General features: G+C 48.7%; 2 protein-coding genes across 2 annotated transcripts in view; one reads left to right on the top strand and one right to left on the bottom strand.

The window, feature by feature from the left end:
• TTLL5 (tubulin tyrosine ligase like 5) overlaps positions 1-1,987 on the top strand; it is a 306,995-nt gene extending 305,008 nt beyond the window's left edge. The window contains exon 32 of the mRNA XM_024737788.1: positions 1,332-1,987. Coding sequence (XP_024593556.1) covers positions 1,332-1,354 — 23 coding nt within the window. The 3' untranslated portion in view covers positions 1,355-1,987. The remainder of the gene's footprint in view (positions 1-1,331) is intronic.
• A 2,807-nt stretch (positions 1,988-4,794) lies between these two features.
• On the bottom strand, positions 4,795-25,302 carry TGFB3 (transforming growth factor beta 3). Its single transcript, XM_024737835.1, has 7 exons — positions 24,449-25,302; positions 16,893-17,056; positions 16,471-16,600; positions 11,249-11,356; positions 9,320-9,488; positions 6,970-7,123; positions 4,795-6,026 (listed from the first exon to the last, which is right to left on the bottom strand). The coding sequence occupies exons 1-7, from the start codon at positions 24,933-24,935 to the stop codon at positions 5,868-5,870; spliced, it is 1,371 nt and encodes a 456-aa protein (XP_024593603.1). The 5' UTR covers positions 24,936-25,302; the 3' UTR covers positions 4,795-5,867.
• Positions 25,303-25,355: the final 53 nt, after the last annotated feature.

Genomic DNA, 25,355 nt, shown 5'->3' with positions numbered 1-25,355 from the left:
AGAATAGGCAAATCTATAGAGACAGAAAGTAGATTAATGGTTGCCTAGGTCTGGGGGGGTGAGATGTATGGGGGTGATGGCTGAGATGTGGGTTTCCATTTCCTTTCGATGAATATGTTCTAGACTTGATAGTGGTGATGGATGCACTCTGAATATACTAAAAGTCACTGAATTTTACACATTGAATGGGTAAATTGAATGGTGTGGAATTATATCTCAACCGAGCTGTTTAAAAACATCAAGAAGCAACAGCTCAATAGGAAAATAAGCAAAAGGCATTTTGCAGAAGACAAAACATGTGTGTGTGATACTAGATACTTGAGAAGATGCTCAGCCTCATTCCTAATCAGTCCGATGCTAATTAAAACCACAGTAGGATACCATCATGTCCTCACTTGATTCGCAAAAATTTTTAATTCAGGCAATACCGCTTCTCCACATGTAGAGGAGGTTGAGGTTGGGGGGGGAGCTCATCCACTGGCAGAGGGGGTATGAATTGGTACAATTGCTTTGGAAAATAAGCTGGCATTATTTTTAGAGGGTTGAAGATGCAAGTATTTATGACCCAACAATTCCACTCCTAAGTATCTATCTAAAGAAATTCTTCCAGTTGTGTACTGAGATCACATACAAGAATAGTCACATAATAAAATAGTGCTATAAAATTCAAAACCACATAAAACTAAAATAAAATGTGTAGGGATATAAGTATACGTAGTAAATAGACCTGTTTTTTAAAAGCAAACAAGGGGAAGATAAACCCAAAATTCAAGATAGTGGAAATGAGAAAGAATTGGGAGGGTCTCACAGGGGATTTAGGGTAATAGTAATGTTCCTTTTCTTAAACTGGATGGAGAAATGTAGATGTGTATTTTGGGGGTGGAGGCAGGGGGTACAAGGCAGAGTGTTATCTGATAACCCAGCACGGAGGGAAGATTTAGACAAACTCTAGAGCGTACATAGAGCAATTCTTCCATGTGGTTCAATATTGAATGCTAATAATGCTGACTCTGAGTTTCTAGAAGAGGCTAACTTACTTAGCATCTTTTATTTAAGAAGCAGAAGGGATAAAATGTTCTTATGGGGGGCCGGGAGAAACTAAGAAAACGACACAACAAAGAAGCAGCAGCAGGATGGGAGCGTTTTAGAACCGTTTCCAACAAAAGTAGTTAAAAGTAATAGTTTTTTACTTCAAAGTGATCTTCATGTATTTGGGCCACAGCTACTTTATTCTTCAGTAATGCTAACTAATCCAAACATTCCTGTAAATTAGTAAAACCCCACGTGCTCATTTCAGATACTCAGTGGTTGGTTGACTTCCTCTTTTTCAGATCCCGCTCACACTAAAAGATGAAGCACAGACACGTGGAGGAGGAGCCTATCCACTACTCCACTACTCCTGGGTGCGTGACTCCAGTGAAGCATCCACCAGTGCTGCAAGGGGTCCAGAGTATTTTTTTTTTTTTTGCTGTTTCAGTCCCCAGTGCCTACCAGCAGAAGTGGCAGTAGATTGTTACCTATCAGCCAATCCAGACTTTTCCTGAGACGACAGGAAAACATGTCAGCTCGGTTTCAGTGGAACTTGGCAGTGGGGACATTCAGCGGAAGCGATATATACCCCATCAGAGCACACGTGTATCTTTTACCCCTTTCACCCCTTCTCCCACCTGCTTAGGTCTTCTCTGTCCCTCTCCTGCTACCACAAAGACATGATATAAAAGAGGCTCTTTGGCTATTTGCATTTTGCTTCCTCTTCTTTTCCAGATTGCAGTATTAAACTTTACCTCCTAAAAGCCTAAAATCCCAACAACATTATGTACCAAAGTTGTTCTTCCCTTGCAAGAGGGTTTGGGGGAAAGGGGGAGTTTATATCACAAGTTTCCCGGAGAGTGAAAAAAAGTCCGTGTGCTGCTGACCCCATGAGCCATGGTAAAGGCACCCTTTGGAATTACTGATTTCTAAAATGAATAAAGTAAGTCTATTTTTATTTTCTTTTTTTTCCATTTACTAAGTTCCAAACAATCAGTATTCACAAACGAGACTGAAATAGGCCCAACTTCTCATTTTATTTCATTGCTGGGCAATTTTTTAAACTTCAGGTAAGAAATGTGAGCTATAAAGAGATGTTTTATTCTTATATTTGGTTTCAACAGGTGGTGGGTCCAGGCTCTTCCCCAGGGGCAGCTCCAGCACCTGGGAGGCTGGGGCGTGCAAATGTCTCCATTATCAGACCCCAGCAGACGGGTCCTCCAGTGGCACGTGAATCTGTATCCAGTTGCATAGTGTTTACCTAAACAGCTCATCAGAACGATGCAGCTCAGCCCCCTGGTTGCTTTCTGCTTTCCCTCTGCTTTACCTCTGCTCTCCTGCTTCCTCATCTGTCCTAGGTCCTCTCTCTGGCCTCCACTGGAGAAAAGGTTGAAAGGTGACTGCAGAGCCCATTGAAGGTTGACTTAGCTGCCACAAGGAGTTATTGGGGGAGAATCCAGCATCTGGGGTTTCCACAACAAAGTCCTATAGATTCAGCATTGAAATCCTAAAAGAAAAAGGACCCCCAAAAAGGCAAAGAGAAGAAGGGCTCTATTGCCTTCCTGGTGAATGAAAACAGGTTTGAGCCCATTGAAACATTCTGTTTGCTTGTGAGGGATGAAGTCTGTCAGTTGCGGGAGAAAAGAGAGCATTCCAGGTGTTCCTGTGACTTCTGGTTAGTAGTTTGAGGACCATCTTAATTGTTTTGCTAATTTGGTTATGAATTGGTTAGTAGACAAATTAGAATTCCTTCATAGTCCCCTGCTGATGTGTAGCATTGGGAAGTAAGGTGTTTGGGGAGACTCACCATACGGTTCTTGTAAAAAAGCATAAGAGGGTCTGAGTCCAGTAAAAGAACTTTTAGACCAACTAGAGTGTTTGGAATTGCCCTAGGTAGCCATCAGAATTGAATCCTCAGGCTGAATTTCTTACTGCATTCACCGTGTGCTGATCAGGTGTAAGACCAGACTCCAGATCTCTTCCTTCATTTACCCAAGTACTTTAGTGTCATTATTATTGGTATTGGACTTCTCTTGGTAACAAACCAGGCAAATCATATGATCCTCCCTCCAACAGTAGTGTCCCTCCTTACCCTTCCCCAAAACAGGCATGTATTTTTACAGATGGACGGACAAATGGTTTAAGTTTCTATAGTGCCTGTAAGCGACATGTCGAATGGGGAGGCTGGGAATACTAATAATGCTGACTCTGAGTTTCTAGAAAAGGCTGAAGACCCCTGCCCATATTTGTATCAGCTAAGATAAGAATAGAGTCTAACATAAAAAGAAGATTTGGGATCACAGTGGGTCTGTGTCCTTTGGGATACTTCAGGAAACACTGCTCATTGCCTTGGTTCATTAGGATGAACCCTCAGGCCAACGTTCTAATGATGTCTGATGGGGTTGGATAAAAAGGAGGGTTTGGGACTTACCTGGCAGTGCAGTGGTTCAGACGCTGCGCTTCCACTGCTGGGGGCTCGGGTTTGATACTTGGTCGGGGAACTAAGATCCCACATGCCGCAGTGCGGCCAAAAAGAAAAAAAAAATGTTTATTCTAGGCCCTGTAAGATTATTTCCCTCTTCCTCATTTAAGCCTCAAGGACCAACGATGTCAGGTATAAGGCACTGCTTCTCAAAATACAGTTTTTAGGTAGGCTGGACCTACCCCAGTCCTAAAGTCATCTCTAAAGCTGCAGCCTGAAATTGTACATTTTAAATAAGCACCTGAGTGATTCTTCTGCCCATTGAAATTTGAGAAGGACTGCCATCAATGAACAGACTGAAATTTGGGCTGGCTATGGCCATGGCTGAAGAGCTAGGCATGCTGCATCCCCTCTTCATACCCACTGGCTCCCTTGGGTAAGATAGAGCACAGTGCCACCAGATATGATTTTACAGCAGGGACATAGTTCCTGAAATAGAGTGGAAGTAAACGGGTGCCGCTAGGATGAAGTCTGAGAGAGGAGCACTTAGAACTGCCTGAGCATAGGTGAAGCAGGAAAAGAGTCTCAGTGACCAAATTCAGGAGTTTAATTTGGGACGACTCCGGACACGAACATATTGTACACATCCTTCCACCTTCAAAATGTTAGCTTCAGATAGACTTCTTTTTGACCAGTGGTAAAGTAATTTCTAGAGGAACATGTTTTTCAGGAGCTGCTAGATGGTTCCTCACTTATTGCAGATGGTTGCTTCAGGTGGACATGAAGCCACAATAGAATGCTGCATTGCTCTGGCATCCATGACCTCATAAGAGAACTATGGGATTGCGCTTTTCTTGCCCTCCCCCGTTCCCAAATCCCTGACAAGAGGCCCATCCTCTGAAAAGGAGTCCCTGGTGAGCTCTTTTAGGCTCAACCTGGTAACAGAATTAGCCTCATATTCTTAGGCCATTTGCCACAGACAGTTTCTCTAATTCTCAACTGAATTTATAGTGAATGTACAAACCAACACATTTCCATATGTGAAATCACCCCAAGTGACTTTGCCCACAACTAAATGGAGGTCAAATTCATATGCTTTCTGCACATCTGAGCCACTGCCTCTGTGTGTCTGAGGATAACGTATCCAAGACCGAAGGGAACACAAACAGTAGTGCAGCCCTCTCAGATGGCAGAAGGCAGTGCAGTGTGTCACTGTCAGGGGAATTCACGGTCAGCAATGTTTCCACGTTTGAGATTTTCAGCCCCCGATTCCAGTTACCTCTGATCATTAGATGTGAACATGGAATTAAGAAGAGGGTAATTAAGGACACATTGAGTCAGACTTACACCTTAGAATAAGGCTTTTATTGTTTAGAAACAATCTTCCAGAAAATGAAATGATCCAAGATTCCCCAAAAATATTTATTTATACAAAGATTTTGAGAGTAATATTTGTATTTGTCTTTATACCTCAGTCTATGCGTCCGGGGCCAAGTCATTGTGTGGCACTTGTGCAACTTCCCCGCACGCCTCACACGTTGTAGCACCTGCTTCCAGGAACACCAGATGAGCACAAGGTCTCGGGGGGTCAGGAGGGGAAACCCATAATGCCCAAAGGCTGCAGAGACCCAAAATCCAGATAAGTGCACCCTAACCTGGAAGGTGTCTAGCCAAATGTCCAAGGAGAAATACGATCTAGGAAGAAGGCGAGAGGAGGAACCCAGGGGGCAGACCAGAGAGGGTTAATTCCCACCCTCTGCTTCTGAGTTCAGCATATCCATAGGGCCCAGGAACTGCATTACCTGGATTCCGCCCTCCCCCGCAACCCCGTAATGACCCTTGATGCTGATTGACGTCCAGGGGACAATTTGCAAAACTAACAGATTTGTCCATAATCCCAGGTAAGTATGAGATACAATTCTGGGACTTTGTCTTGGGAACCTGCCTGAAGAAAAACACTTGCCTTGTATGATGTAATCCAGGTCCCCTGGAGCAGACGTGGGGCAGTGATGGATGAGCAATCTGACCTCAGCTCCAAGTGTCTTCCAGTCTGGCCCCCCGGCCATTCTCTGCCCTTCCTCCTCCCTAGGGTATCCCAAATCCCATGGCCCTGCGACGTGTCGACTTGCCGTCCCTCTTCCTCTGTCCCCACCACCTCTGTCTATGACACAGAAAATCCATGTGTTCTGTAGAGTTCAACCTTCCCCTAATCAAGTCCACACTTTCTTTACTACAGTGATTCTCAGAACCAGCAAGAAAGAGAAATGTTCCAAAAGGGAACCCCCATCTCAGCCATCTGCCTGGAGCTGAAGGTTGTGGGCCAGGCCTCAAGGTGAGGTCCATCGCTTTCGTGTTTCCCGAGGAGCAGGCAGGCAGGCAGTGGCAATCCGTCCTCTCTCTCTGTAGCAGGCGGGCCTCAGCTGCACTTGCAGGACTTCACCACCATGTTAGAGAGCTGCTCCACCTTGGCGGTCCTCCCGACATAGTACAGGATGGTCAGGGGCTCCAAGTCCTGGGGTACGCAGCAAGGGGAGGCCGAGGCTTCAGGGTTCAGGGTGTTGTACAGTCCCAGCACCTGGGGAGGGAGGCATCATTGAGAGGTTGGAAAGCCGAACCTCAGGCCAGGGGCCCAGGGACTCTACAAGGTCTAGGGGCTGCTCCAGAGACTGAACACGTGGTAAATGGGCCACTGATGCTACTTCAGAGGGACTGGCGGAACGCAGTTCGGGTGAGTGGCGGGTTACTGTTCATCCACGCGGGATGCAGCACGTGACGTCTGTCTGAGCGTTATGGGTTTAAGCATAACCCCCATAACTGGGGGACCTGGAATTGATCATGAAATTCTCTTGGCTGGGAAGAAACCCCCCTGTATTGGTTCCTCCTAGCCGTAACTGGTCACTTCGTTGAGAACCATTCTCACTAAACACTGCCTTGAGCCATTTACTCAGTGCCAGAGTATAGGGCCCCAGACAGGATGCAGAAACAAGGAGCTATGAGGAAATACGCTTCACAAGTTACTGCCCTATCTTGGATTCCTCTTGAGGGAAAGACAAGCTAGGTTCGGTCGTGGACTTCCCTCTCTTTCCCTTTGTTTCGTATAGTCTTCTTCTGTGTGCTTTACATTGTCTTTTAAAATAACTTTTCTACATTCAAGAGGCCAGAATTATTAGAGTTCTTTATCCAACAGTAGAGGCCTTTCGGCCCCAATGTTCCTTGCCAGCCATGTGCATCTCTGACATAGGGGGTGGCATGTGACAGTAATTAATTTCCATATTACAAAAGCAAATAGACAAAGCAACTCAAAAGTCTGGGTGAAACTAGGGAGGGAATTTTAAAGGGTAGAATGTGGCCCACTAGAGTTGGGCCAGGGTGCCAAGATCGGAACCGTCACCAAAGGGATTTTACACCCCAGGTCATCATCCGCTCGTTCAACATGCAGCCCTTCATGCATCCTTTTTAACAAGTGGCGTGCTTGGCTTAGCCCCACCCCCCCCACGCGGCATGACCCTGTTCCATACTGAGCTGTGGGTAGTGTCTGCGCTGCGGAGGTATGGGCACGGGCCTGAGCAGAAGTTGGCGTAGTAGCCCTTAGGTTCATGGACCCATTTCCAGCCCAGATCCTGTCGGAAGTCAATGTAGAGAGGGCGCACACAGCAGTTCTCCTCCAGATTGCTACAACAACGACAACGAAAATTATTTAAAAATCAACCTAAAAGGAAATCACCAACATAAAAAAACTTCACAAATAGCCCTCATATTTGCACTTGGAATCCTTCCTGGTCATCATGAGAGGTGGCTGTAATCAGTGGACTCCCAGGTTCGAGTGCATTGAGCTGTACTAACTATAAAAGCGTTCTCCTCTGTTGAAGACCAGAATCCCAAGGACATAGTAGGCGTGGATATATACCTACACAGATAATGTATGAAGAAGAGAAAAAAGGCAGAAGTGGCCATGCCCCTTTTACAGCATGAATCAAAACAAAGACTTGAAGTGTTCCACATAAAGCCAAGCACTGAATGTTACTAGCAAACTCAACTTTGTTGAGGTTGGTTTTATTGTTACCTGCCTGATGTGCACCCAACCAGAAATAAACTCTAAGCTTATGCACTTATGTACTATAGTAAATGACTGCTTAGTCTAAGTCTAGAGGCTACTGAATCCAAACAAGACATATCCTTCTATTAGATTCATGATTCCTAGATTACCCCAAATGTGATTATCAGGCCACTTCAATTCCGTTGCCTGCAGAAATCCGTTTGGCAATACCCCTTGCCAAGTGGGCATCTGGCCTGTCCTTCAGTACCTGCTGAGACCTAGAACTTGCTACTTCCAAAGGCAACTATTGGCCAAAATCTGGCTTCTTGTGGGTTCCGAGGGTAAACCGTGGCAGACATTCTCACTTTTCTACTCAAGAGCCATTCTTACCCTGCCTTCTCTCTTGCCACCGCCCATTACAGTCTGGAACACCAGATACTTGTTTTCCTGGCCTCCCTTGCAGGTAGGGATGGTCATGTAACGCAGCAATGACCGATCAGACATAAGCAGAAGTACGCAGTGGGCGAGGGCAAATTCTGGCAAAGGTATTTGATTCTTTATAAGTCACAGATGGAAGAGGAAGGCTGCTGGTTACCTCCTTCCCTCCTCTTGTCTTGAGCATGGACAGGATACCTGGAGCTCTAGCAGTCTTGCTATGTGACCATAAGCAAGGGGATGAAAAGCCAACATACTGAGCGTGGCAGACTGGAGAGAGAGAAAGCCTGTGTCCTCAGTGGCATAAGTAAGCATCCAGACCAACCTTGGGCCTGCTGCTACACGCTTCTTATGAACAGGAAATCCCGTGTGGTTTAAGCCCCTGTCACTTGCAGCCAAGAACATCCATTCCTAACTGACTGAGAGCCACACAGAACAAATCCACGTGCCAGCCTTCAGTTGGAGGCAACCACGCTGCCCTTCCTATACCTTCTGTTCCGCAAGCTCAACATCCCCGGTTCATTCCATTGTTCCTCAGAAGACATGGCTTTAGATCTAAAGATTTCCCACTTCATCCTCCCCAGCTCCATTCGGGCATCCTCCTCTCCAGCCAAGCTGACCCATTCGTGCGCCTTCCTCTACCCAAAGTGCTTCCTCCTCCCATATCCCTACATGCTCAAGCCTCACTCAGCCTCGAAGGCTCAGCTCAAATTCCACACCCTTCAGAAGCCTTTCCTGCATCCATAGATGAGCTCCTTGTTCCAAATTCCTTAAAGCACTTTATCTTTCAGACCTTCTCATGGATGTGGTCTTTTTCTACCTTTCAGTAATTGCTGTGTGTGCTTTCTTAATCCCCCTCCCTTATAAATGAGAAACTAAAGTATTCCTAAATAAGATGCTATTTTTTAATCTCTTTACAATGGCTACCCAACTATTTCCAAATTAGTTCATAATTTCCCTAGCTCACATTCCCCACTGCAAATGGAGACTGTCCTGTTTTCCCTCATCCAGTAGCATCCCTGGACCCTTCACAGGGAACTGAGCCCTTCTTTAATGGAAATCTCTGCATTAATCTCCCTGCCACACAAACATACCCTACAAGTATTTTAAAGCATGAAAACCATGGAGAGGCCAAGCCTCTAATCCAAACCGTTTTAGCAACTCTCTCCTCCTCCTTTACTTTGTCCAGGCCCTTACAGGGCTGGGCTGTGGGAAAACAGTGGGGCTCCCAGAAAAAGATTTATAAGAGGTTCTAAATCTCCATTCCTGGGAGATGTTTGTGAAGAGCATCAGGGACCCTTAGTTGGGGGTGGCTTAGGCCTGGGGCCTGACACATAGAAGGCGTGCAATCAATGTTGTCTCAGGAGTCTGTGGGTCCTGCGTGAGCCCAGGCTTACCGGAAGCAGTAATTGGTGTCCAGGGCCCGCTTCTTCCTCTGACCTCCCTGGCCTGGGTTGTCCAGCCGGTCTGGGGGAATCATCATGAGGATTAAATGAGGGCTGTGTTCCTTTTTCTTCTTCAGTCGCCCCAGATCTCCTCTGCCTGGATCATCCTCACTGTCCACACCTGTGGAAGGGAAGGAAGATGATGGTCTCCTGTCTAGGGAAGGCAGGGTGGCTGCTGCTTTCTCATCCCATCCCCCCACTGTTCAGGAGGAGGGACAGTGGGGTCTACAAGGAAGGGGTGGGTGAGATGCAGCTTCATGCTAACGTCCAGCTGCAGGAAGGGGAAGACTGGGTGGAGGAACCGGCATCTAGGGACACGCAAGATGCCCCCGGTCAGACCCCCTCGTGACTCCCGTGCATACATCCTTCAGAGGGCAGAGAGCCCTTCCCGAGATGCTTCCTGGGGAATCCACAGGGATTCATGAAGCATCCTTGTCACTAGGCAGCTCTAACACATTTTTTTGAGCTGTCAGTTTAGATTCTGAGACTTAGAGCTTGGGATATGAGTTTCCTCTTACAATCTGAATTGGTCAAAAATAGCACGGAAGTCCTACCTATGATTTCAGGTGTCACAATTTAAGACAGTTTGAATGGGAGCCAGAAGAACAAGAATGAATAATTGTTAAGATTCGCATTGCACTTATAGTTTCAAAAGTGTTTTCTCTATAAAACTCAGATAAGATCATGAAGTGTATGGTAAACAGCTTAGCAGACAAACTGGAAAGGAAACTTGCCATTTCATCTGCAAGGACTGAAAACTGAATTAGAGTCTCAAGTAAAATAAGATCTACTTTGCGACGGCCAGCTGCTGGCTGTGGTCCATCTCCACCAGGGACAGGAACGTGAGGAGATGAATTTGCATGGTGACAGGAGGGACTTGGACCTCATGCAGGGGCACTGGGACTGGAAGATAAATGGGAAGCTGGACCTCAAACTTCTTTTTCTGAAAATCTTTATGAACAAGATAACGATTAGTGAAGTGGGAGGATTTCAACCCAACCCGGGCTGCAGGTAGGGACTCCAAGGTCTTTTGAGCTCTGAGTTTCTGTGATTAGGATGTCAAATGATGTGCTTTTAAAAAAAATTAGGCTCTGAAATAAGGCCCATGAAGGGTCAAAGGACTGCTCAGGGCTGGGAGTCAAGAGAGGCCTGTACCTTTTTCCAGACACACCTCTGACCTCAGGCTTTGATTTGGTTGGTTTGACCTTGACAAACCTCCTGGCCTCAGGTGTGCCTCAGTCACCCACAACAGAGCTTAGAAAGGAAAATAGTACTTCCCTGGAATCCAGAGACTGTCTAGGCTGAGTGCCTTGGAAACATACTGGAAAACCAGAAATGACTCTCAACTATTTTGCCCTCAGTGCAAATACCCTGAGGCCCAAAGCAGTCGTTCAAACCCGGATGTCGGATCGGATCGCGTGGGCTCTGCGACATCTGCAAAGCCCAGTAGTCAGAGTGCTCATATTCACAGCCACCAAAGTTCATTTCTTTTAGGGAAAGCAAAGACAACTATCATTTGCTGAGCATCCATGCACTCTATTTTACATTCGTTATCGCATTTGATTTCATGACAACCTGGTGAGAGAGGTACTGTCATCCCCAGTTTGCTGACTGAGCTCAGAGAATTGGACCAGCTTGCCTACATGATTTCACGGCTCTTAACAAGACAACACTGTCTTCCAGATGCTAATGTATTTCTCTATAGAATAGAGAGTTCCTGCTTTTGGGACAAAGCAGAATCCCTCAAGTGCAAAACAGTTGGCCATCTCCGTGCAGGAGCTCACTTGGTTCCTTTCCTTGGGGTCTGGTAGGGGTTTCCTGTTCTGTCTTGCTTCGTGAACTCCCCCACCCATTCTACCATATACACATCCATTTTGTTACCTTTGAACTTGATTTCCATCACCTCTTGAATGTTTTCCAGGATATCCCCATTGGGCTGAAAGGTGTGACATGGACAATGAATGCTGATTTCCAGACCTAAGTTGGATTCTGCAAAATAAGACACAGCAATGGTGAGAAAAGCAGTTTGTGTGATGAAGAAGGGTACCCACCAGTCACACACAGAAGAGCCAGGGCTTCTGCCGCCACAGGCAGTCATAGGAACTGAGTTAGACTGAGGCTCACAGGTGACAGAAAGTGCTTCCAAGGCGATAGCAGACCTTCACGCTCATGCTGCCACATTCCACAAATTTCTGTCTTGTTACAAACAACCAAATGGAGGCATAAACTAGTGGGCACCATGAAGGAGAATTTTCATAGTCATCTATTTTCAAAGAATGGTTTAGGAAAAAAAAAAATGTCACCAGCCTACTAGGGGGCAAAAGGATGAGGGTACAGAAAAGGAGAAAACCAGTCACACCCCATACATGTCGGTTGAGAGAGGAGATATTCTAGCTGTGAAAGGACGGAGGAGAGAGGCAGAGTGCCTGGAAGAGACCAGGGAAAGGGGAAAACTAAAGAACTGTGGGGTAGAGAGGCTGTGATTCAAAAGGCCACAAGATGGGAGGAAGGGGCACAGGCTGAGCTCTAGGATTAAAATTCAGAAAGCAAGGCTAGAGCAAGGTCTCCAGCAAGCAAGCAGCAGAATCGGTAAGGTGGAAGCGGCCACCATTTCTACCAGGGCTACAACTGTAGACAGACAGAGAGAGGTAGATTCCAGAGGAGATAAGATGCAAATCTCAGTTATGCTTGGCTATATTTTCCTTCAGGAACAAGGACATGATGAGGTCAAGATTACTTAGAGTTTCTTCTTTGGCAATCCTTGTTCACCTTAACGGGGGAGTTGTAAATGTATCCAGCGGGGCTGTGGATGGCTCACTGAGGACAGCCACTGGCTCAGGAAGACGGTTGTGAAATTAGAGAACAGGCCGGAAGAGAAGGCAGAGGGCCATGGCCGAGGGCCCAGATGGCATGAGCTCGGAGAAAACAAGTGTGAGGAAGCCTGGAGGCACCAGGGTTTGGTGGCTGATGTTGTGGGGCAAAAAGGCCAGCTCTGGCCCTTTCTCCTATTGGCTGTGGGATCGGGTATTTCTCCTATTGGCTGTGGGATCAGGATCAGGTATAAATTGGGAAAGCAAGGAAACTAGTAAAAGGGGTTGCATAAAGTGGAAGGAAAAAAAGGAGGAATAAGGAATGAAAAATTTGAACTGAATCCAGTAGTTTTGTGCAGGGAAACCAGGTGGTCTGGTATCATGTCAGTCCTCAATCGGGGAAGCTCTCTTGATCCGGGGCAGCAGCCAGCTATGGTCAGGTATGGGAGAGGTCATGGGGGTATGACCTCTGAAGTCAGGGTCAGCGCCTCAGGGATCTGATTGATGCCCTGCTCTTGGAGGTCACCCTAGTTCTGTGTGAGCATCCAGCCTTGGGGCCAACCTGGGGTCTTCCAGAAATCTGATGTCAGCAGGGAAAACCCCAGAGTCCAGGCCGCCTCAGCACCCTTCTCATGAGCAGAATGGCCCAAGCGCAGAGATTCCAGTCAGCAAAAGGCAGACCTGGATGTCCCAGTTCTACTAGTTAAAAACCAGCCCAATCCCTTCTCCCATAAACTCTAGATCCCAGCTTCGTTTGTTCTCCCCCAGTCAGGGCAGCCTCTGGGACACACTGACACCTGCTGAGCTTGAAGATTTCTGTCCCAGGTTAGCTTTGGTGGGCTGGGGAGGGGCCAATCTAACAAGGAAGCTGAGCCCCAGAGGGAGAACAAGAAGTGAATAGAGAGGGATGTATAAGGAGTGTCCTCCTTCTGGTTTAAGGTGGCTGAAAGAAGGAGCTAGAGTAGCTGAAACAGGCTACATAAAACATAGTACACTTCCTATTACCAGAAAGGTTTAAGTAGTCCGGGAGAGACCTAGAGTGGACAAGTCCTATGAGTCTGTGAGTTAGAAAGTCAAGACGCAGACAGATGTGTTGGGGAGAGTTAGGGTTAGGGTGCAGGTAGTGTGTGTGTGATGGTGCCTGGCTTGGCCAGCAGGCTCTGTCTAGGTAGAGGGCTCAGAGAATGATGACGATAATCACCAACATTTGTTGGGTGTTGCTACATGTCACGCACCGCTCTAAGACTATGTGTGCATTGAGTCACTTAAGTACTCTCCATACTAATCCTACAAAGCAGGAGCTATTATTACCCCCTCCCCGCATGATACAGATGAGGACACTGAGACTTAGGGAAGTTAAATGGCTTGACCGAGGAATCCAACCAGTAAGTGGTAGAACCAAGATCCAGACACAGGCAGCCTGATATCAGAGCCACGCTCCTAATTGTTAGAGACAAAGAGGAACCAAAGAGAGCCCAGCCGGGACCATCAAGGTAGATGCCCACACAGTCACTGAGATACAAAACGCCTGTGTATCCCCAGTGTGCCCCCTGTCCTGAGCCATGGCGCTGGGTGTGTTCCCTGCCCGGCCTGCTTGGGGAGGCCAGGCTCTGCACACAGGGGAGCCACAGACTGTGTGGAACAATAGCACAGGGGTGTGAAGACCTGGGCCCACAGCCCTGGAGAGGGCTCCAGCCGGCTCTGGGCCCAGAAAGCAGCCTGGGAACCGGTGCACAGTAGGCTCTTAGATGTTTGCTGAACTAATACAAGACCGTATATGTGACTCAGTTTCCTCACAGTCCACACCGCCAACTGCTCCATTTGGAGTCCATTTACTGCCTTGTTTGGGGCCAAGAACCCTCAAGAGACTCAGGAGCTCTGCAGAAGTAAAGGTCTGTGTATGACTCCCCCATGCGAGGGGTGGGCAGCGTCGGCCAGAGCGGGAACTGAAGGTTCCAGTGAAGAGCTAAGCTCAGAATTGGCAGCGGTGGGGACGGTGGGTGGGGAACCCATAGGTTTTATTACGAAATTATCTTTTTGATGTCTCAAGGAGGATGGAAATCATTCTCAGCGCAAACTTCTCATTGAGTTCTGCAGCTGTGAAAATAAGAACTCCTTCAAGTGCCCAGGGCTTCAAAGAAATCCAGGTGGAGCTGATCAAGATCAGACAGGGAAGCTGAGAGATTCATTTCCCCAGCCTCTCCTCTCTGTAGCCATGTCGGGCTCTAGGCGGAGTTGAGTCAGAATTCCCACAGTGCTGCTGTCAGCTGGTGCACATGGGTTCTCCCAGGGTTTTTGCCTTCATGCTCAGTCAGGGAGATAGGAGGGAAATCCCAGTACCCTTGGAGCTGAGGCGGGACCTCCAGCCCCCTATCTGCCAACTCAGCTACCAGGTTATGCCCCTCAGATGGGGACCTGCACGCTCGGATGCCTACAGAGCCCGGCAGGTTATGTAAGTGAGCAAAGCGAGCCAGTGTGTCACGCTGAATTGGACTGCCAGCCGCACTCTTGGGAAACACTGGGGAATGGCAGGGCCTGTGGTGACATGAAGAATGCATGCCCTGCCTCAAGAGGTGGGCCTACTCACCTCTGCTGGATTGTTACCAGGAAATCTTCCCATTGGTCAAGAAAAGCCAGAAGTCTAGGTTTTATGTGAAATCTCCTGACTTTAAAACAAAAACTGCTGACCACTAGTTAAATTAAAACAATATTGGGAGGCCAACCAGTTTGTGATCTCTGCCTTAGAGCTTCAACCCCTAATTTCCTGAAACACTGAGGACAAGGAAGGACCCACCTGCCCAAGGGACTCTGGGTATCAGTATGTGGATGGATGGACTGTGGCTCCCCAGCAGCTGATGAGGATAGAAAATTCTTCACAAGGGGGATACAAGGAACAGACAGGACCACCTTAGATACCCTCAACCCACTGAGCACCAGACCAGGCAGTACCACCAAGCAAAGAAGGGAAGAAATGGCAGAGCATGATGCCAGGAGGCACCATGACTGTCCATCAGGAGACTCAAGTTCTAATCCAGGCTGGATGACTCTGGTCAAGCCACTTAACTTCTCTGGGCCTCCATTTCCTCGTCGGACCTAATAAAAGCTTACTCTCCCATAACAGGCTGAAAACTTGGAAGTTCCCTTAACTACAGTGGATCCTTAAAATAGCTCTGTGAGGCATGAAGGGAAGACACCATTACCTGTTTTCCAGGTGAGGAAGCAGAGCGAGTGGGTGAGAGATTTGGGACATGTGAAGTTGGATATGCCTATTGGACAGCTCTACCTGGATGACTGCCAGGCCTTTCAAACTTAATCGGCCAGAATGGAACCTGCCCCCAAACCTGCTCTTCTCCCAGCCTCCCTATTTCAATGCGTTACCACATGGGTGTTGAGCCCAAAATCTTCAGTCATCTAGACTCCTCTTGTGTCCTCTCACCCCGTATCTAATCACCAGTCAGTCCTTTTGGCTCCACCTCCAAAATGCAGAACAAACCCATATCATCTCCATACACACGGCTACCGCCCCGGACGAAGCCCATGTTGCTGTCACATGAGCTGCTACAAAGGCCCCTAACTTCTTCCCTTGACCTCATGACAACCAGAGGGTCTTTGAAAGATGTAAACCAAATCACCTCACCCCCACATCCCCAGCCCTGCTGTAACCCGCCCAGGACATCTCATCACACTTGGAATAAGTCCTGACACCTGACCGTGGCCTTACAGGTCCTACATCATATGGCTCCGGCTCCTCTCTGACCCCCCAGCTCACTCTGCTGCAGCCACACCAGTCAGGCTCCTGCTGCTTCTCGCTGGTTTTGCTTAGCACATCCTTTATCCTGACCTTCACAGACTGGGTCTTTCTTGTCCCTCACATCTCAGTGCACAAATTCCTTCTTCACAGACACTCCTTGAACATCTGATGTTGGACCCCACCCAGTCATTATCGCTTTGCCCTCTTTCTGTTTTTCCTGGTACTTATCACTATAATATATATAAAAGTCTTATTCATCAATATGTTTACTTGTTTACTACGTGTCTCTCCCACCGAAAGCCCCATGAGATCTGGGACCTCACCTGCCTGGCTCACTGCTGAATCCCCAGGGCCTGGCTCAGAGTGAGCATTTAGTCAATATCAGTTGAGTGAACGAATAAAGGACACACAACACATCAATGGCAAAGCTAGGCTTTGAACCCAGATCTGTGTCTCCCCTAGTTCTGGCCTCTTCCCTCTGTGTCATGAAGGACCAAGAGACCTGAGGTTCCTTCTAAAATGCTCATCCTGAGTCCACCTACCTCTTCGTAAGAGCCATTCACGCACAGTGTCCGTGACGTCGAAAGACAGCCACTCAGCAGTGCCCCGCGTGGGCAGATTCTTGCCATCAAGATAGCGCTGCTTGGCTATGTGCTCATCCGGCTGGAGGATCTACAGGGCAGAGGAAGGAATAAGTCCCGAGGCCAGGACGGGGCACCCGCGTGTCATGACGTAGGAGGACGGAGAGGGGCAGCAACAGCAAACTAAGACTTCTTAAATGTTCCTTTGAGTTCCTCGGTTAAGTCTTAATCCTCTTAACGACAGACACAGATACAGAAACTAAGGCTCAGAGAAGGTAGGATTCACACCCAGGTCTGCTGAACTCTGAGCAGCGTGGAGGCCCGATCTGGTCAAGGAACCAGCTTTCCCGCCTGAGTGGTGTCTGTCCTGGGAGGGGGCTCACCTGGAAGAGCTCAATCCTCTGCTCGCTGCGCTTGGAGCTGGGGTTGGGCATCCGCAAGACCCGGAATTCCGCTCGGAACAGGTTGGTTTCATTTTTCTCCACTGAGGACACGTTGAAGCGGAAAATCTTGGACGTGATTCCTTTGGGACAGACGGCCAGGTCATCTAGGAGGCAGAGCAGTGGGGGGAGGCACAGCATGAGAGAGACCCACAGGGACAGTGTGCCGTCAGCGGACACTCACCAAGGGGCCAGGGTTCCACCTGTGACCTCTCTAGAAGCTTGAGGCCTCAGACCTAAAAGTGGCAACCCAAGGAAGATCCGGGGTGGCCCTGGAACCACACACAGGCCTCATGGTGAAGCAGGACACGGTGCCCCAGGACATGGCACTAACAACTGGCCCCTCCAACCCCTCACCTCGCCATCCCCACTCTGGCAGGCTCTCCAACCTGCTTTCCTACTCTTTTAGAAAATACAGATTCTCCAGTGATATCAGCAATTTCCTCTAGCAGTTTCATCATTGTTAGCTAGTTGACTCATTCGTGCGTTTGTTCATTCAGGCATTCATTCATTCATCAGACATGCAGTGAACAAATACTATGTGCCAAGCACAGGCTAACACTGGGAAGCGAAAAGGAAGAGACAGGGCCCCTGCCTTCAAGGAGATTAATATCCAGGGGAGGCTGTTAGTACATGGACCAAACAACAGGACCAGAGGGAAAGTGCTAAGGGCCTTTGGAGAAGCCTAGGAGTCGCTGCAAACAGGTCAGAGGAGGGAGAGGGTTGAGAGCACTTCGTGGAAGTGGTGATTATTTAATCTGGGTGATTATTTGATCTGGGTCCTGCAGGAGGAAAGGGTCTAAGCATGCAGAGGAAAGAATTTTACATGAAAGGACTGCTGGAAGCACAGGCAGGGAGGGGAGCAAATGCACGTGAGTAAGAGGGACCTGAAGCAGCCAGGCTGGAGCCCGTGAGACAAGGTCAAGACAGTAGATTGGGGTCCACCTGTGGGGAGGCTGAAACGTCAGACCGAGGGGCTGGATTTTATATTATTAACAGTAGGCAGTCATAGAAAGTGACACTCTGGATCTAATGAGACAGCACTGGTGTGACAAGGAGCCCACACGTCTGGAGCCTGGCAGACCCCCCAGATGCTTCTTCAGACTGAGCCGGTCTATCACCATTGGCTCCTGTCTCTCTAAGGGTTACTTTCCCTGACAGCACACGCTATGCCAGCCTCTGTCACCCTGCTGTCCTCTGAACCTCCATCCACAAGACAGAAGGCCGCAGGTGCTCTTTCCCACCCCCTCAGAGCCAGATAAAGGAGACAGGAAGATCCTGTCATTTCTTTACAACCTCAAGGTCTGAGCAGCATTAACACCCAGAGAAAAACTTTCTACACAAGTGGTAACAATAGCCAGAACTTGAAACTCAAGCCCAGAGACCCAGATTCCACACATAATGAACACGGCTGGAACAAGCCCATAATCACCCCAGGGGGGGTTTAGGAAGTCATGGACAGGGCGGGAGATCAGAGGCCTGGACACAGGCACATGCGCTACTGAGCTGTAGGAAAGGATGAGTGAGTGTTTCTGGAAATTGCCATCTGGTGGGTCTGACACTGGTTCTTAGAAAATTAATGGAACAGATGTTGGGAGAACAAATGTGTGAATGCTAGCTAATGAAGCCCTGATTAATAACTGGCTTTGAAAGAACGAATACTGCCAACTATTCCTTAAACCATTTCGGATGAAACCAGAAAGAGGGATCACGATGGCCGTTTAATTTTTGAGTTTGCAAGTCTGTAACCCTCTGGACATGGGTGAGCTCCTTGGAAGGGAAACCTTCTCAAGTACTGACATACTTGGGTCTCAGAGGAGCTGTCATCAATATGGCTTCAGTTAGACTAGTACCTCCAGTAACTGTTGAAAGAGGGAATAAAAGATATGTCAGCACGGTGTGTGCGTTGCTATAAAAAGGAAAAGGGGAACAGAAAATGGCCCGTGCCAGCGAGGAGAGTCAGACTTGGGGGCAAGACACTGGGGAGCCAGGGGACGGGGGATGACGAGCCAAGAGGGTCTTCAGGACACCCTCGTCACCCTTCCTCCTTGTTTCTTCCAGCCCTTCAATCAGATATCTGTTCCCCAAGCTAGACTCCTCTTGGTGGGAATTTCAAGGAGATTTCAAGGGGATGGGAAAGGTCATATTTTATCCCTGGGATCTACAGATTTCTAACAGACTCAGAAGGGACATTAGGGGTCATCTAGTGCAACCCACTTCAGATAAATGCATGCCCAGAGGGGTCTTGGCCAGGGTCACACATGAATTAGTTGACACAAGCAAACTGACACTAGCAAGCAAAGCTCGGACACAATCATTAGTGATTTTAAAAGAACTGTATAGGAGAGAAAATAAAATGTAAACATAATCTTCCTGACAATTAAATCCACGCTTTAAATAATTTGTGGAATGAGCCAGAGTATAAATAAATAAACAAAATGTAATAACACTCTCTTACATTTCACAGAACTTCTATTAACTCATCTGACCCTCTAACAATCCTTGAGGAGAATGAGAATAAGTAAAATTTATCATTTTACAAATGAGAAAAGTAAGTATCAGGAAAGTTAAATCACTCTTCCGAGATCACTCACATAGTAGGTGGCAGAGGTGGGATTTGAACCCAGGTCTTCTGACCTCATTTACTGAAGCAAAGACTCTGGAAGTTGGAGGGGACCTCAGAGATCATTTAGTGGAGGGGTGATTTCACCAACAAACTGTAGCAGGATTCCATGAAATGGGGCTAGAGTGCCAACTTATGCCTCAGACAAAAACCACTTCCCAGTTTTGTGATTAAGCCATGCTTCTGCAGAACACTAGTATTATTGAGAGCTGGCCTAGGAGGTCCACCTTTACAAGTTAAATTATGACCAACTTTTTCTATCGCACACAAAGTATATATATTAATGGGTGCCATTTTCTCCTTTTTACTATAGGGAGAGAAAACTAAGCAAAGAATATTCATGCAGGGTATTCATGGAAAAATCTGGAAACAGCTGACCATGTTTAGACCGGGCATTTTTTAATGCTTTCAGACACCTGGGCTCCTAGATGTACTTCTGCTTGTGCTCATCATTTCTGCTAGTAAAATTACTTCTGGTTCCAATGATGGGACTACATATATCAGTGTGGCAGTGCTCCTCTACCCTAGCTGTTCCTTAGAATCACCTGGAGAGCTTTAAAAACATGATGCCTGGACCTAATCCCCAGAGATTCTGACTACCTCACTGGAGTACGGGTGGGTCCAGAGCTTTTTTTTTTTTTAAGATCTCCAGATGATTCTAATGTGTAGCCAGGATTGAGAACCACAGTTTATAGTGCTCTGCAAAGGGTACCATGGCATCCAGATGTTCTGATAAACCACAGCTTTAAGGATTCAACCTTTAAATAGGTTAACCTTTAAATGTTAACCCGTTAAAATATTGTTTGGCCGATGCATTGTTTTGTAAGATTTTGAATTAGAAGCCCATAAACATTTTAAGCCCAGGTTGAACATTGGGAAATTTCACAGAAAGATTTTCTGCTCTTCTGGGAAGCAGTTAAGATCTAGTCATGCTGGACCCACATTCTCCAATGCAAAAATTGGCAGGAGCTGAGCGGTGGGTGCCCTCTTTTAATGGGACATGGGCAGTTCCAAGTCCCCCCGCCACCAGTCTCCCCATATACCCTATTCTCTCCATGACCCCGAAGCCAAGTGTCCTGTGCAGTTTGTCATGGTCCCTGTGCTGCAGCCTTTCCTTTAGATCATTTGCATCAGCGGCCTGGGCTCTGTGGGCTCTTGTGTTTGCAGGCCTTCTAAGGAAAGGTTTTGCCCTCGTTCACTGAGTCTTAAGCGTCAGTGAACTTAAAAACCAATACGGAGCTTGTTAAAAATACAGATACTTCAAGACGACACCCCCAGAGATTCTGATTCTGTAAGGGTAGGCTAGGGCCTGGGAATTCACATTTTTCACATTGACCTAGTCTCTAGTCCACACTTGGAGAAACACTGACCTAGCGTGCAGAGAGCATTGGCACTTAGATCAAATGAGTTCTTTCAATAAGAAACCTCTTTTAATTTTCAGAATGAACAAGATCTAAAAGTAGCATCCAGAAAAGAAACACTAAAATATCGTTTTCTCTTTGCTCGTGAACTCTGGGTTCGCTGGTTGTCTTAGCGTCAGACCTCGGATGAAAACAAGAGTCTCCTGCCAGACACAGATAATTACAAGCCAGAAGTTAAAACAGCACCTACACTGGTGATATCTTGATAACAAGGATGACAAAAGAACTGAAAAAGCTGTGTGCTTCCCCACCACTTCCCATAGCAAAAGCCTCTACCCACTTCCCATAGCAAAAGCCTGGAGAATTATATAGGAATAAGATATACATGAGTCTTGCCTTCACTCCCCAGCAGAGGTCTGTTGAATCATCCCAGATGTATACAAAGAATTGTCTCAGCTGGAAGGGAGCTTAGAGATTATCTCTAACTTTAGATGAGGAAACTGAGGGTCAGAGGTGTGACTAGCTCAATTCCACATGGTGTAGTGGCTTAAGCTGCTTGAGAGTCTTAAGCAGATAATGAAAACACTTTTGTTGAATTTGGGAGAACGTTTGTGGCAGTATGAATCTCCAGGCCATAAAAATAGGCAGAGCTAAGAAAGAGCACACCCAGTGATCCCTAAGCAATCTGCCACCAGGGTTACTAACAAACAATAATAGCTCCTATGCCCACCTGCTTGGTCCAACATGTGATTCATTCATATCATAAACCAAAGTTCTCTTGGAGCCCAAAGGTTAAAGGTGGGACTTACAATGCATATTTTATGTTTTGCATTATTGTCTAACAGCATGCATTCTCTAGGGAGAATATCTAGGTTACAGCCCTGGTTCTTTTGGGGCAAATCACTTAATTGATGCATGTTGCAGTCTCCTTATCTGGAAAGTAGGGAAATCAGGGTACCCATCTGACAGGGCAGAGCCAGAGAACGGTCTTATCCTCTTTGCTCTCACCTTGATGCCCTTTCTCCTACACCACTGGAAGTTAGTCCTTCTTGCACTTCGCACTCCAGGCACCCCTGTCTCCTTGCCCCAGCTCCTGCTGTCACTTCCCTCTGAGAGCCTGTCCACTGGGTACCGGCAGGGGCTGGGAGTGATGAAATGTGGAAGGGAATGTGATCTCATCACCTCGGCAGCAGGAGCTCTGGCACTCAGATCCTACCAGTGCCCCACCCACAGACCCCGGCCCACCCTCAGGAGTTCTAGACACTAGGCTTCCCTCGCCCTGACCTTGGAGGGTGGCTCTCTGCTCCCTTTCGGCATCTGTTAGACGTTTGCATCTGCCCACTGCCTCTTTATAATTAGTGTGCCTTGTGCATCTGTCTCTCTGGGGCTGGCTCAACACCTGACCAGCCGGAGGGCAGGCCAGGCCTGCGTCTGCTCAGCCTCTGTGTCACCTCCAACAGCTGCAGAGCCTGGGCCTGCTTCCTGTTTGCACCTGCAAGGCTCACTGGCATCACCCGTGTCCCACAGGGCCCCGGACCCTTCATGATACCTCAAGTCGCATCCTGCCCACTGTGCCAGGTTTCTTCCTGGCCTGATCATGGCTCTGTGGCCCCAGGGCCACCCTCACCTACTGCAGTTTCAAGGAAGGTCCTGGTGCTGCAGCCCGGGGCTGCCCAGCATCTGTGCAGCCCTGTCCTGGCTGTCCCCAGGGCTGTCCACTAATTGTACTCTGAGTCTCTGCACACATGTCCACTGGCACCTGGGTGCCCTTACATCTATCTCTCTGGCTCATTTGTTCTCAGCTTGGGATTCCAGGCGGCGTGGGCCCCGGTGATGTAGATCCCTCTTCCCGGGACTCCTCCTCCTGGCCCGGATCCTTAAGGCCCGGAGTCTGTTCCTCTTGCCCTGGACTCTCCTCACACCTCTCCCGCAGGCGTCAGCTTTCCACCCTTCTCCAATGTTTGGCCACTATGACCTGCCTTTGTGGGTGCCCAGGGGGTTGGGGGTTCAGCCATTCAGTTTCTGGTGCCTCTGGGAACCATAGGCCCCTGAGGACCCTGAGTCAGCCTCACCTAGAGAACCCTGGCCAGGGAACACTAGCTGTGCTTCACTCTCCAGCCACCACCCCACACGGGAGCCACCTCCTAAAGCAGCCACAGGAAGCCGGAGTGGGAGCTCCTCGCCAGCAACCGCAGGCTCCTGGGCCTGGCACGGGCCAGCTCCCGGTGAGGCCTCTGGCACCTTCTGCCAGAGCCGGTCCATCCATCCGTTGCCCACTCCTCCTCTCTAGCCAGGTTCCTTTCAGCCCCTGCAGTACCCCCGCTGACCACCCTCACCTTGCCTGTTCCATCCCATTCTCCCACCCCCACTCTGGGCACTGCCCGCCTCTCAGGTGAGCCAAGGCTGAGGTAGCCTGGGCGTCGAGGACACCTGCTGGTAGGAAAAGCAAACAGAGCGATTCCCAGAGTCCCTGGCCTGTGAGTGGCTCACATTCCTCCTTCCTGGGCTGTCAGTTTCTCAGCATCTGCCAAATCTCTCTGTTGTATTGAGGTTTTTTAAATCCCCGTTCAGTAAACACACATGACTTCCACACGTGTACAAACACACACAGACGTCTCACCCAGAAGCCTCCCAGCTTCTCGGCACAGACAGGAGCTTCCTGGGAAGACACACTCCCAGACACACGTCCCCTCTGTATCCACAGCCACACCTCCCACCCACTCTTCCCCTGACACGCAGACACAAAAGGGCTGCCGGCCGTCATCTACACATCCAGAGCCACATCCCCGCTTTCCCCGTGTCCACGGGCCCGGAAGACGCCCATTTTGCACCCATGAATCTGTGTACCGTACGAAACCAGACTACACATCGCTTTAAAGCACACAGCCACGTGAACATAGGCACATCCCCTTCCCTCACGCACACAGCTCACATGGGTCACAGGCATGGTGTGGACTGAAGGGCCTAGGCAGCGAGAAGCTGTCCCTTGCCTGGGCCTCAAAAAGCTGGACAGACAATAATTTGGGGCAGGTATACTCTTCTTCCCCAGAACTGGAAAAACAGAACGTGAGACGTGTCACAACGAGGTGTGAAAAGCAGGGAGAAGACCGAGGTCTCCAGCTCGTGGAACCGCACGGCCTCTCTTATGAGAGAGCCAGCCCTGCCCCTTTATGGCACCCACATGCACCTATCTGACCACACGTGCCACAGCACGCGTGCTAACGGGACAGCGCAACGTCACTCCAAATTCAGGTCAGTCAACGATGTGAGTTCAGCAAGCTGCTCAACTCCGGGGCTCCCCGGCCTCCCAGCAGCACTCGTCTCTTACCAGAATGCCTCTGTCTCCCTCCCCAGCCACCTACCCAGCCCCAGCTGCGCATCGCACCTCCCCAGCCGGGTGCGGGGTGAACCCGGGGCACCCTGCTGTGTGGCTACCGCTAGGCCCCCCTCTGTGGAGCTCCCCACTCCAGGTCAGACCCTCCAGAGCAGACACCCCAGAGGGAATTTGGACTTACTGTGCTCCTCCAGCCCGTGGATCATGTCGAATTTATAGATTTCTTTGGCATAGTACTCCGACTCAGTGTTTTCCTGAGTGCAGTCGTCTCCCCTCTCCCCGTGCACCTCTTCCAGCAGCTCTCGGGTGCTGTTGTAAAGGTCCAGGACCTGGGTGGGGATGTTGGCCAACACCGATGGATCGGGGGGACTGGTGAGCCTGAGTTTGCTCAAGATCTGTCCCCTAATGGCTTCCACCCGCTTCCTCTTGATGTGGTCGAAGTCCAAGGTGGTGCAAGTGGACATGGAGAGACTGACCGTGGCAAAGTTCAGCAGGGCCAGGACCACCAGAGCCCTTTGCAAGTGCATCTTCATGCGTGAGCAGGGGAGAGAGGCCCGGGGGCTGCGAGGCCTGGTGAGGAGGAGACCCCAGCAGACGTGCAGAAGGAGGGAGGAAAACCAGGCGGCCTCCCTAGATCCCGAAGACTGAGGCTTGGCAAGAAGGTGCATGAACTCACTGCACTGCGAGAGCTTCAGGACTTCCAGGAAGCGCTGGCAACCCTGAGCACGAAGAAGCCGACTGTGTGCCTTGAAGCTCTGGGTTTCTTCTCCATTTGTCTAAACAGGTTCTGCTGGGCTCTGACTCCCAGCAGGCCAGGTGGAGGGCAAGCAGAGGGCTGGGAGGGGTGGCAAGGCAGCTGGGAGTGGGAAGGGAGCTGGAGTTTTTCCTTAGGTAAAAATAAATAGAGCAGATATCTGATATTGCCAAACGGCCGCTTGGCGATGGGGAGAAAGTGGGTATTTTAAAGAAGGAGCAGAAGGACCATGGCTGGGTCCCAAAATCAAAATCCTTGCCTTGCCCTGAAGGAGAATAAGAAAAGAGGATGGAAAAGAAAAGAAAAAAAAAATTAAAAAAAAAAAAAAAAAAAA

This window comes from Neophocaena asiaeorientalis, unplaced genomic scaffold (genome assembly GCF_003031525.2).
Source record: "Neophocaena asiaeorientalis asiaeorientalis breed wild unplaced genomic scaffold, Neophocaena_asiaeorientalis_V1.1 scaffold49, whole genome shotgun sequence".
NCBI classification, from domain to species: domain Eukaryota; kingdom Metazoa; phylum Chordata; class Mammalia; order Artiodactyla; family Phocoenidae; genus Neophocaena; species Neophocaena asiaeorientalis.
Note: the sequence above shows the minus strand (reverse complement) of the source record. Positions and strands in the feature narration are given on the sequence as shown.